Raw genomic sequence first — 13,418 nt, forward strand, 5'->3', positions numbered from 1 at the left:
GTTTAATACCCCTCATGGCCAGTGGGGGCAGTGTTTAATACCCCTCATGGCCAGTGGGGGCAGTGTTTAATACCCCTCATGACCTGTGGGGGCAGTGTTTAATACCCCTCATGGCCTGTGAGGGCAGTGTTTAATACCCCTCATGGCCTGTGGGGGCAGTGTTTAATACCCCTCATGGCCAGTGGGGGCAGTGTTTAATACCCCTCATGGCCTGTGTGGGCAGTGTTTAATACCCCTCATGGCCTGTGTGGGCAGTGTTTAATACCCCTCATGACCTGTGAGGGCAGTGTTTAATACCCCTCATGGTCTGTGAGGGCAGTGTTTAATACCCCTCATGGTCTGTGAGGGCAGTGTTTAATACCCCTCTTGGTCTGTGGGGGCAGTGTTTAATACCGCTCATGGTCTGTGGGGGCAGTGTTTAATACCCCTCATGGTCTGTGAGGGCAGTGTTTAATACCCCTCATGGTCTGTGGGGGCAGTGTTTAATACCCCTCATGACCTGTGAGGGCAGTGTTTAATACCCCTCATGACCTGTGAGGGCAGTGTTTAATACCCCTCATGGTCTGTGAGGGCAGTGTTTAATACCCCTCATGGTCTGTGAGGGCAGTGTTTAATACCCCTCATGGTCTGTGGGGGCAGTGTTTAATACCCCTCATGACCTGTGGGGGCAGTGTTTAATAACCCTCATGGTCTGTGGGGGCAGTGTGTGTGTGTGTGTGTGTGTGGTCTTCATTCCCTGGTACTGAACACAGCCTTACGTTCAGCGTCGTACACGGAGCTGTCGGAGCAGGTCCGGTTCCTGCGCTGCGCCGCCCTCTGACCAGTGCTCATGTACTCCTTCAGCACCCCCGACCTGAGGAGGGAGGACACAAACCATGGGGACTGTCCGTCCGTCCCACTGCTCACGGGGTTTCTAGTCCCCGACGTACGAAGCGTTGATTTGATTCCACCACTCTCCCCTTTCAAACAACGCAGCCACACGTTACAGGAAGGGATGGAGCCTCAGCTCACATTTACACCACTAATATGATACCTAAAGCTGCTGCCGCCACCTAGAGGCCACAGGCAACAATGTCTCATGATGTTTTCAATCAAGATTCCATTTATGTGACGTTTTACCAACTATCAACTCCTGTAATTATTGCTGCAGAGCAGCGTCAGTGAGCAAACCTTTAGAACGTTACTTTTATGTTGCTCCTGCATCAGAGGCATCAAACTTGAAGCCCAGCAGCCAACGGTAAGGTCAACGGTAAGGTCAACAGTACGGTCCTAAAGACTACACTATAGTCCTAAAGACAACACTATGGTCCTAAAGATGACAGTAAGGTCTTAAAGACGGCAGTAAGGTCTTAAAGACGACAGTAAGGTCCTAAAGACGACACTATGGTCCTAAAGATGACAGTAAGGTCTTAAAGACGGCAGTAAGGTCTTAAAGACGACAGTAAGGTCCTAAAGACTACACTATGGTCCTAAAGACGACAGTAAGGCCCTAAAGATGACAGTAAGGTCCTAAAGATGACAGTAAGGTCCTAAAGACGGCAGTAAGGTCTTAAAGACGACAGTAAGGTCCTAAAGACTACACTATGGTCCTAAAGACGACAGTAAGGTCCTAAAGACGACAGTAAGGTCCTACAGATGACAGTATGGTCCTAAAGACTACACTATGGTCCTAAAGATGACAGTATGGTCCTAAAGATGACAGTATGGTCCTAAAGATGACAGTATGGTCCTAAAGATGACAGTATGGTCCTAAAGACTACACTATGGTCCTAAAGACGACAGTATGGTCCTAAAGATGACAGTATGGTCCTAAAGATGACAGTATGGTCCTAAAGACTACACTATGGTCCTAAAGATGACAGTATGGTCCTAAAGACGACAGTAAGGTCCTAAAGATGACAGTAAGGTCCTAAAGACTACACTATGGTCCTAAAGATGACAGTATGGTCCTAAAGACTACACTATGGTCCTAAAGATGACAGTATGGTCCTAAAGACTACACTATGGTCCTAAAGATGACAGTATGGTCCTAAAGACTACAGTAAGGTCCTAAAGATGACAGTATGGTCCTAAAGACGACAGTAAGGTCCTAAAGACTACACTATGGTCCTAAAGACGACAGTAAGGTCCTAAAGACTACACTATGGTCCTAAAGACGACAGTATGGTCCTAAAGACTACACTATGGTCCTAAAGATGACAGTATGGTCCTAAAGACGACAGTAAGGTCTTAAAGACGACAGTAAGGTCTTAAAGACCACAGTAAGGTCCTAAAGATGACGGTAAGATCCTAAAGATAACGGTAAGGTCCTAAAGATAACGGTAAGATCCTAAAGATAACGGTAAGATCCTAAAGATAACGGTAAGATCCTAAAGATAACGGTAAGATCCTAAAGATAACGGTAAGGTCCTAAAGATAACGGTAAGATCCTAAAGATAACGGTAAGATCCTAAAGATAACGGTAAGGTCCTAAAGATAACGGTAAGATCCTAAAGATAACGGTAAGATCCTAAAGATAACGGTAAGATCCTAAAGATAACGGTAAGGTCCTAAAGACGACTGCAAGGTACAAAATCTACAAGCCATCCGGTAACGGTTCAATAAGAGTAGCTGCTGATCGATCAGTCTGTCTCTGTGACGGTGAGGCAGTGAAACAGAGGGGCTTGTTCTCCTGACGACCCACCTGTCAAAGCTGTACGTCCCCGGGTGGCTGATCGAGCGCTTCATCTGGGCACAAAAACAAACAAAACATTTCATTCTGTACACAACTTATTCTTAAATGTGTTGGTTCTATTGAGATGTTCTCTAACGCTTTGCTGTTAGCAACCATCTGACCTCTGCTGCTCTCGCTGCCGTCCTCTCGTCTTTCCTCCTGCTGTGCGCTAGAAGCTTCGTGCTAATAGCTACATGCTAACAGCTACGTGCTAACAGCTACCGATGTTTCTCCTCATGCAGGAACTTTAGTCCCGTTGTGCTGGCTATGGTTGTGGTTGTAGTTGCTACAGTTGCAATTGCTGCGTTTGTCATTGATATGATGACTGGTCGTGGTTGCTGTGGTTGTGGTTGCCATGGTTGCGATTGCCAGTGTTGCTGTGGTTGTACTGTTGCGGTTGAGGTTGCTGTGGTGGCAGTTGTAGTTGCCATTGTTGCTGTGGTGGCAGTTGTGGTTGCTATGGTGCTGTGGTTGTAGCTGCTATAGTGCTGTGGTTGTAGTTGCTATTGTTGCTGTGGTGGCAGTTGTGGTTGCTATGGTGCTGTGGTTGTGGTTGCTATGGTTGCTGTTGTGGCAGTTGCTATTGTTTCGGTGGTTGTAGTTGCTATGGTTGAGGTTTCTGTGGCTTCTATGGTTACTGTGGTTGCGGTGGCTATGGTTGAAGTTTCTGTGGTTTCTATGGTTACTGTGGTTGCGGTTGCTGTTGCTATGGTTGCTGTGGAAGTCATCGTGGCTGATGTGGTCCTGGTTGTAGCTACGGCTGTTGTCATGGTAACAGACATATAAGCTGTTGGGGACCAGTGGATGGTTGTTGTGAGCGGCTGCAGGCTGGGAGGTGAAGAGGAGCGTTTACCCTCTCAGGCGGGAGTTCAGGAGCCAGGCTGTGATTGGCCAGCGTCATACACTCCTCCAGAGTCCTGATGAAGGTGGAGCAGGTGGCGCTGAGCAGCGACGCCTGGACACAGGAAACATCAGCGCCAGTCAAACCTGTTTGTCACCGGAGCAAAACATCTCTGGGCTTCAACGAGTCCAAGCGACGCGGCGCCGACCTCAGACGTGGGCGGAGCCTCCGTGTCGGCGGAGTGCTGTGACTGGATGGTCTGGACCTGCTGGACGAGGAGGTCGCAGTACAGACGGAGCTCCGACATTTTGGTCCTCAGACAGTCTGGACCTGGCAACACACACACACACACACACACACACACACACACACACACACACACACACACACACACACACACACACACACACACACACACACACACGGTTTATTTGATATCTAATCTGCTTGTTTCTAAATGTATTTGTATATATTTTTTATAGGAATTTGCTCGGCTGCGTGTTTCTCTCACTCGATATGGCAACATCTTATTTTCTATAATTATTCCTTTTTTAAATGTTTTCATTGTAATATTTCTATCTCTATATTAATTGATTTTTCATCCCTACATTGTCTGGTAATTCATTTCAGAGAACTTGGCTTGTTTTCAGGAGACCGGTTGCCTGTTCCTCTCACGAGATCTGGCAACGCCTGAGGAGGGGGTTGATCCCCGCCGCCTCAGTTTGGATGAATAACGATTCTCGGAGCCGGTCCGGAGCGAGTGGCGCCGATTCGACGCCTCCTTCGGGCCGTTCACCTTTGCTATGTTTGTGAGTGTCCAGAGTTCCTGCTTTGGACGATCCCAGCGCCACCAGCCAGCGCTGCCGCTCCGCCGCGTTCACCGCCCGCACGTAGAAGTGCTGCTCTCCGGGGATGATGAGCTCCAGCCGCGTCAGGTCTGTCGGGTGAACTGAAACGCCAAGCAGCAGCAGCGGCAGCGTGACGGAGGGGAACCAGTCACAGTGCTTGAGCGGCGGCGGCGGGGGGGGGGGGGGGGGGGTCTGACCTTTGATGTCGCAGACGGACATCTTGATGGATCCTTTGCTTCCTTTGCCGACGTCGTCCTCGCTGTCGTAGTAGGAGATGACTCCGTTCTCCAACACGAACCAGCGAGGCTGCCAGCCTGGGAACCACAAAGAACCGCATGATTTAAAACGACACTACAAGAATAAAAACAAAAAAACAAAAAAAGGAAACAGTTCCACCTCCATCTTCTACTCCAGGAGTGTGCAACCCTGCTGCTACGGGGCCCCGTGTGGCCCTTCAGACCCTGTGTAGCGGTGTGTTAAGATATTAATTCTTAATATAACTGTTCCGCTTAAAAAACTGCGTGTGAAAGATACTGACTTGATATGAGGACTAATAATCTGCTGATGTCTGCTTTAACCATCCGCTGATATCTGCTCTCATGGTAAACAACTTTAGATTCAGTGATCATGGTTGCGCAATGCTGTCCGTAAAATCTGCTCATCCCAGTATTTATAGGAAACGATAGCGTGTGAAACAGGAACTTCAGTGGGGAGATCGAAACCTTGACTGCAATCTGGGGAAACTCGTTACAACTGGTTCCACTGGCACCCCCCCCCCCGACCACGGCTGACCCAGTGACACCCCGTGACCACGAGACTCATCATCTGGACCGCCCTGCCAGCGAGCAGATGGAAGCATAAATACACAATTTATCTAATCGTTTATTCCATTTACACAACGGAGTCATTTTTAGGACTCGAAAATAGACGTATAACCAAAAAAATAGCTAAAACCAAAAGATATCAGAAAAACTGATAAAACTGGTTTAAAAAAAATCCAGAATGATTCAAGTTTGAGAAATGCAATAAAATTCAAAAAAATCCAAAACCGCTTCAAGAGGGGCCAAAATGGTAGAAATGATCTTAAAAATGCAGAAATCTGTTGAAAACAGCAGAAAATGTAATGTAGGGATGATCATCCTGAATCAGAATTGAAAGCTCAGAGATGCAACATCACATAGAGCAGGCCTATTCAACTGGTGGCCCACGGCCCAACTCCGGCCCGCGGATGACATCAGACCGGCCCGCAGATCAGTTCTCTTTACTTTTTTTTTTTTTAATTAAAAAAAAGAAAGACTTTTTAAATACATTACAGTCATTCCAATGTGCCTTCATAGAGAACATAGAAAAGCCCAAGATATCCACATGAGCAGCAGGTGTGTTTGTGACGGTGGAAAGAAAAACTCCTATAACAAGGAGAAACTTTGACTAGACTCAGAGGTGGAGGAATTCTGTGGACCGGTCGGGGTGAAAGGATAGAGGAGAGGAGAGACTTGGTGGGGAGAAACATACAATACCCTTGTTAGTGCTACATACATTTTTTTTTCTTCTTTTTAATAATACAGTAATCACAGTCATCTAAATATTTTCCAACTGCCATGAGATGAAACCAGCCTGAGCAGCAACAGACCAAAAACCAAAATAATCACAACAATTATAACAAAAGCAAAAACAAAAGGACATAAAACAAAGAAAAAAAAAGAAAAAAAAGGAAAAGAGAAAAAAAGAACAAAACAAAAAAAACAAAAAAGACCAAATAAAAAGCTGTGGTATTAAGTCTGTTCGATAAACAGCTTTTGTTGTCAGATGCTCAACATGTTCAGTTACTGTGTGACATGAAATCCATTGGCAAGTTCAGCTAATCTTTCAACTCTGATCATCTGTTTGCTCTCTTCTGTGGATTGTTGAAAGAAAGGGATTTGTATTACAAGTAGAGATGTCAGAATTTACAACATTATACAGAAAGACATACATAATCTTTCAGATGTTTCAAATATGTGTTTATGGGGCTGAAACAGCCTTTGTTCCAAAACAAAAACAGTATGATGTGTATAAAGTCAGTGATTTGTACTTTTTGCCATGTACCAAAATAAAAGACTTTTGAATGTGGCAGAGCATGGTGTCAGGTTGAGATCAGGAATAATAGCTCAGGGAATTGTCCGGCCCCCGGGGCCTTAGCTTTCTGAAAATGTGGCCCTCCCAAAAATAGAGTTGAATAGTCCTGACATAGAGCTTAACACCAAAAGTCCTTTAGGACTTTAAAATAGGAATATAACAAAAAAAATAATAATTTTAAAAAAGCTAAAAAAAATAAATAAAAAAAAACACAGGAAATGAGGAAAAACTACAAAAACAAGTAAAAAAAATGAAATTACTCATTTTTAAGTTAAAAAAAGATAAAGACCGCTTTTGTAAGAACTCCAAAGCCACAATTATATACGAAAGGTTAGAAGCCTCATTCTGAAGGTTAGACGTATTTTGTGGCTCCTGTTAAATTTGATTTGAAGGAAAGTGATTAAAAAAAGGCTCTTTGTGTTATAAAGGTTGCAGAACTCTGTTCTATTGCTGCGTTATCAAACTTCAGCGGCTCGGGCGGACGAGGCGATTCCACCAGTCTGATACGTTCAATAGAAAACACCAACATGACGAGGTCACTTTTATACAACAACAAACCAATCAAAACCAGTGGTTTCCAACCTGGACACAAAGAAATCTACATTTAAATTCAAGTTTAAAGCCTGTAGCCGCTACATTTTAATCTAGAACGGAAATCCACAGTGAAATCTTATAATTATGTCTGTATTTATGAGCCAGCAGGCCGGCTTTTACTAACAGTTGTGCAGTGGTTGACACTGTCGCCCCACAGCCAGAAGACCCTGGCTTCGAGTCTGGGTTGTGTTTGGACGGGATCCTTTCTGTGTCGAGGTTTTAAAGATTCTGCTTCTGATTGTTTGAAATCCACACAAAAATAATTCAGTGAGTGAGTTATAACAAAGTCAGAAAAAGAAAAAGATAAGTAATTGGATTTTGTGGAGTAAATTCCCAGCTAAAAGCGGCATCCAGGGAAGGAAATGTATCTAAATGTTTTGTTGGAGAGAAAAAAAACCAGCTCCTTTCCGCCGGCCGTCATTGTGAAGATAAAGGAAAACGCAGTGTCTTTGGTGATGGAAGCTGGATTAATTCACAGAGCATACAAACTATGTTCAGTAGTTTCTCCACAGTAACTTAAATTTGTTGTTTCTATGAAAAAGTGTCATTCAAAAATATTTAATAGATGTTATGTTGATAAAACAGGATGTAAATGACCCCAAAATTATAGGGAAGTTTTGAGGGTTTTATTGCTTTTTGATTAAGAATTTGAAGCCAAGGCAAATTAAAGAGTAGCTATTTAGTTCATGTGTTCATATGTTAGTTTGAATCATGTAAAGGATGCTTTTTGTGGGAAGACCATAAAAACTGTATAACTGTAATAAACCTCCACACTTGATTTAAATTCAGCACCAACATATGTGGCTAGGTTTGTTTATTCCCCTCTTTGTTTTTGTGCTGTCAAATGCTCTCATGTCCTGTAAAACACCAATTATAAAATAGGAATAAGTACTAGAGGATGCAAAGTCGCAGCAAACAAATGCCAAAGAGCTGCATAACTTGATCACAGGAAAATACATTGACGTCAAAGAAATGCAAAATGAGCAGAGAGACAGAAACGGACACATAAGATGACCTCCAGCGGACAAAACAACCACACAAGGACTCATAATCACCACAGAGTGATTTAAAAAGATGCATTTGAAGAGGAAAATGGCATTAATGAATTAAAAATGATCACATAAAGCCAGAATTGACATACATATAGCTGTGGATGTCTCTGTATTGGTCATTTTTATGCGTGTTTCAGGATGTTAGAAGTGACCAATCAGTATCATGTAATGGATGTTTGACTTTCTGGACCCAGGAACAATAATATCTCCACTGTGGAAACCAATAATAGGAATCCTGAAACAAGAAACATGTGAATTAAAATTCAACAGAACGGAATATTACAGCTGACTCTGACATAATCGCCGGAAACGTCTAGAAATCCTGAGTATGTGTGTAAAGATGTCCTTAACCAGCAGGTTTCCAACATTAACTTTCAACATGTTGACAAGTGTCACAGCTGGAGTTTGACACGTTCATTGGCATTAGCCATAACAAGTCAACACGTTGCTCGGTGCCTGGTCGGTAACAGAGACCAGCTAGACCAACAGATGTCCTACCTGTCATGTAATTCGTCCATTTGTAGAGAATCCCCTCCATTTGTTTGAATTCGCATCGGCTAATGTGGCTAGCCTGTTAGCTCCCCGCCGCGGCGAACGTTCGCTTCGCTCCGTCTCCAGTCGCCGCGGTTCAGGGGGAAACGTTCATTGTGGCCTCCCGGGCTCTTTAAAACCATGGCAGCTGCTGGAAATGCACAGGATCATGTCGGCGCTGGAGTTGTTTGTGAAGGTTTATGGTGGCTATCAGTCAACTGATGAGGGAAAAATGTCAACAAAACAGCAGCTTCGCTACAGGAACCCGCAGGGGTCAAAATCACTAAATCAGCTTCGCTACAGGAACCCACAGGAGTCAAAATCACACAATCAGCTTCGCTACGGAAACTCGCAGGGGTCAAATCACTACAGCAGCTTCGCTACGGACGTCCCACAGGGCCAAAATCCTATACATAATATACGGAGGCCTCATTTACTTGGAGCAGACGTATTGCGCGGCCGCCATCTTGGATGGGTCTCCCTTGCGCATTTATTTTCGCGGAGGAACGTGAATTCCTATTACAACAGTCATAACTCTGTATTAAGGTTTTTAACAAAAACAGACATGTGCTGTGGCATCTTTATAAATGTCTAAATTAATTTCATATGTGAATAAAGAAACAGTTTCATTGTTCTATTTGGATTCGTCTCTCTTTTGCATATACATGTGCGCACATGGTGTGTGTTTATTTTTATTTTTTTTCCAAACAAGTAAAAAGTGTGTGTGTGTGTGTGTGTGTATGTCTGAAAAAAGTGGCAGAGAGCAAGCGATAGGTACTGGTGGACTCTGCTTCATAAAAAGTCAGGCATGTGACGACACAGTAAAAGAAAACCAATCAATCCTACTTTCATATGTCTTAATTTCTCTTTATTGCATTAGAACATACATTTTTCATATATATATATCTATATATATATTTATATATATTTTATAAATGTGAATTTGTACACTACAATCTTTTATTGTAACATGTTAGAAAATACTCGTAACGCTCCAAAAACATAGCACTAAAAACAGTTACCAAACAATGATTCTTACATTTTCTTGTTTTTCTTTTCAGTTTTGTTTTTGTCAAAAAGAAGAAAAAAAGATGGTTGAGATGAATCTGTCCTTCAGGAGGAGAGGAGAGTGCGAACGGGCCACGCAGATGTTCATGACGACCACTTTGTAACCGAACAACAGACTGATTTTTTTTTTTTTTTTTTTGGTGGGAGTGGGGGGTGGGGGAAGGGGGGGGGGGGGGGGGGGGTTAATGAGGAGGGGAGGAAAGCAATGTCACAGAAATCCATCTGAACTACTGAAAGATGTCGGAAAATCCTCGTGGTCATCTTCAAACATCCACGAAGCTCCGTCAGCGTGATACTTGAATATTTGAACGTCTCAGCATCTCAGGCTCTGGTTACAACACAACGTTCTCAAGTGAAAACACTCGACCGTTGTTGCGTTTCGGGGTCTGTTTATACGCAAACGATGCCAAGAGCCACTGAAATCATGACTTATTGAAATTGGCTCAGAAGGTGGGATTTTTTTTCTTCTAAATAATCCGTCTCCTTGGAAACGGGGGAAACTACACCACGGCTGTAGTAACTAGTATTTCTGAACATGCTCAGTAGCCAGTGTCATGACTCTCAGTCCATATTCTCCTGGTACTCGGTACTTTTATTTTGGCAGTCACCGTAATAACAATCCGACTTGGTCGTCTGTCCACTAGAACGTCTGTGTTCTCCCGTTATTAATGCGTATAGCGTCTTGTTCTCTGCTGCGTGTGTGTTTCATTACAAAAACAACCAACAGCACCAACTAGTGGCCCGACATGAGAACAGTGTTTTCACCTGAAACGTTGCGCAAACGAGGTCCGATTTCAATCATTTTGGAGTTTGATTAAAGTTTGCCAGCGTTCTCAAGCTGTTTATTAGAGCCAAGTCGTTTAGCTTTGACTTCCTGTCACGCAGTGGAAACAACAGCGTGACCGTCCAGCTTAATGGGCGAGGAAACGCTGGAAGATGAGCCCTCCCGTTTGTTTTTCTTCATTTTAGCGATGAACATAAGTGAAGACGTTTCCTCCACTCCCCCGCGCTTCTCTCCCTCAGCGAGCGGTGCTATGAAGTGTTTGGGTTCCTAAGGCAGTATCACAGTACAGTCCATAGAGAAACAACAGCGGTACAGAGTTACACTGACTGTCCAGAACCTTACGTCCAGCTCAGGAGGACACCGGACCCCCCCGGTCCTTCAATCCGTCTCGTGTCATCACTGAAGCCGCGAGGTGACAGAAACACACCGGCGAGAGAACTGATCGCTTCCTGTGGAGCCCTGGTAGCACGGCGGGCTAAGGCACATGCCAACTTCCTGTTTTGTCGCCGGCTCAGATCCACTGTCACGTCGCCCGTTTCACGTCACGCTCCACCGAGGACACCGGGAGCTCCGCACACTGATTTCTCTGACTGATGGAAAGAAGTTCTCTCATAACAGTCAAAATGTCATTAATATTGTTATTTATTAGAATTATTCTTTTTTTTTTTTTTTTTACCGTCATTTCCGGACAATAAGCCGCTACTTTTCTCACACGCTTTGAAACAATGACGTGGCGAATTTATGGATTTTTACTGGTTAACATGCCAACAATACAAGGGCGATGCGTTCAGGTGCATCACGTAACTCCGACCCTTCTTATATTTTTTCCTCTTTTTAAATTTGGTGAGTGCGGCTCATATTCAGATGCACCCAATAGTCTGGAAATTACGGTATTTTATGTAGGGTTTATCAAAAGACATGAAATAATGATGAAAGTTTAACATTTTAAGTCATTTCTGTCCCAGTGTCCACCATAGAGCGTGTGTGTCACCCCCCCCCCCCCCAACAAGGACTCCAGTGTTTCCAGTGGCTGTAAGGTTCTGGGCGGGTCGGAGCGGCGCCGGTGAACCGCCCGGCATGATGCGGGCCGGCTGCGGCGCTGCGGCGGACGAGTTAGGATCCATTTAAAGCGGCAAGTTTCAAAGTGTGGAGCAGTCAGAGGCTTCAGGAAGGAAGGAGTTTCGGGGGGGGGGGGGGGGGGGGGGCTGCCTTTTCCCAAAATGACTCATTCCATTTTGATTCGCAGAAAAAAAAAATTCCTGATAAAACAAACAAAAGTTAAAAGAATCTCGACAGGAAAAAAAGGTCAAACGCGTCCCTCCGTGTCGGCGGTTCAGGTACGCCGTGGAAACTTTGATCAAATGTCTTTCATCATATGTCTGAAGTGAAAAATAAACCGATTCTAACTTTAACGACAAATTAAGCTCCTCCCACACTTTGAAATCCGTCGTTATAAACGAGAATGAATCCGTCCGGGGGGCGAATCAGACGACTCAGGCTGCCCGTTTGTTTATGCCTTCTTTTTTTCTTTTTCTTTTTTTTCTTTTGATTTCCTCTCGGAGTTGTGTTCAGACGAGAGCAGGCTGATCAACACACGATGACAATCAGACGGTTACGAACAAGAGACGATGACGGGGAGGCGCCGCAGCCTGCGGAGCGCCGCAGCCGGCCCGGACGGCTCTGCTTGGGGTGGGATCGTAGTGCGAGTGGTCGATCGATCGTACAGTAGCATCAACACAACGAACCAACACACACGTCAGAGAGAAGATATCGTACAGAGGATCAATACACTTATAGTACAACATCTATACATCAACTATACATTGTGCGTTTTTTTTTTTCCTTTGTTATATTTTCAAGATGGGTCTCCGGGACAATTGGGGGCGGAGCTCTGGGAAATGTAGGGGGGAGGGGCTAAAGACCTATTCATACTCCAGAAGGACAAAGGAACTTCTATTTTTCTTCTCCCTCCTCCTCTTTTACCAACTCAACACTCCTCTCTCCGCCAGTGGGTTTGTTTTTTTCTTATGCAAACGCACTGCAACTGAACTTAGTGGGTGTGTCCTTCAACAGCCACGAGGGGGCGTGGTCTGTGCTAAAGGGGCGTGGCCTACAAGTTGGCGCAGCTTCTTCTCAGAGGACGAAATGTCCTGGATTTTTTTTTCTGACGCCAGGTGGTGAACGGTGTTCTCCCTCCTGTTGGACTATGAAGAGGCCTTTAGCTTTGGTCACCATCACATCAAGGTCGGGGTTAGTTTCAGGGACACCAGGGACTAAAGGGGAGTTTACACTGTTGGCAGGTTGGCGGGTGAGGAGGACGACGTGAGTGTCTCATGGTGGAGGTGTCTCATGGTGAGTGACTCGTGGTGGGAGTCTCTAATGGAGGGAGTGTCTAATGATGAGTGTCTCATGGTGAGGGGATGTCTCATGGTGTGGAATGTGTCATGGTGAGGAAAGTCTCATGGTGGGAGTGTCTCATGGTGAGGAAAGTCTCATGGTGGGAGTGTCTCATGGTGAGGAAAGTCTCATGGTGGGAGTGTCTCATGGTGAGGGGATGTCTCATGGTGGGAGTGTCTCATGGTGAGGGGATGTCTCATGGTGAGGAATGTCTCATGGTGGGAGTGTCTCATGGTGAGGAAAGTCTCATTGTGGGAGTGTCTCATGGTGAGGGGATGTCTCATGGTGGGAGTGTCTTATGGTGGGAGTGTCTCATGGTGGGAGTGTCTCATGGTGGGAGTGTCTTATGGTGGGAGTGTCTCATGGTGGGAGTGTCTCATGGTGGGAGTGTCTCATGGTGGGAGTGTCTTATGGTGGGAGTGTCTCATGGTGGGAGTGTCTCATGGTGGGAGTGTCTCATGGTGGGAGTGTCTTA

The 13,418-nt window shown here is 44.9% G+C and overlaps 1 protein-coding gene across 1 annotated transcript in view; it reads right to left on the reverse strand.

The window, feature by feature from the left end:
* plekha3 (pleckstrin homology domain containing, family A (phosphoinositide binding specific) member 3) overlaps positions 1-8,940 on the reverse strand; it is a 12,299-nt gene extending 3,359 nt beyond the window's left edge. Inside the window, exons 1-7 of the mRNA XM_080507976.1 lie at positions 8,662-8,940; positions 4,600-4,716; positions 4,351-4,503; positions 3,763-3,884; positions 3,567-3,668; positions 2,684-2,727; positions 759-853 (exon numbers count right to left, since the gene is read on the reverse strand). Coding sequence (XP_080364102.1) covers positions 759-853; positions 2,684-2,727; positions 3,567-3,668; positions 3,763-3,884; positions 4,351-4,503; positions 4,600-4,716; positions 8,662-8,701 — 673 coding nt within the window. The 5' untranslated portion in view covers positions 8,702-8,940. The remainder of the gene's footprint in view (positions 1-758; positions 854-2,683; positions 2,728-3,566; positions 3,669-3,762; positions 3,885-4,350; positions 4,504-4,599; positions 4,717-8,661) is intronic.
* Positions 8,941-13,418: the final 4,478 nt, after the last annotated feature.

Source organism: Blennius ocellaris (assembly GCF_963422515.1).
Source record: "Blennius ocellaris genome assembly, chromosome: 13".
NCBI classification, from domain to species: domain Eukaryota; kingdom Metazoa; phylum Chordata; class Actinopteri; order Blenniiformes; family Blenniidae; genus Blennius; species Blennius ocellaris.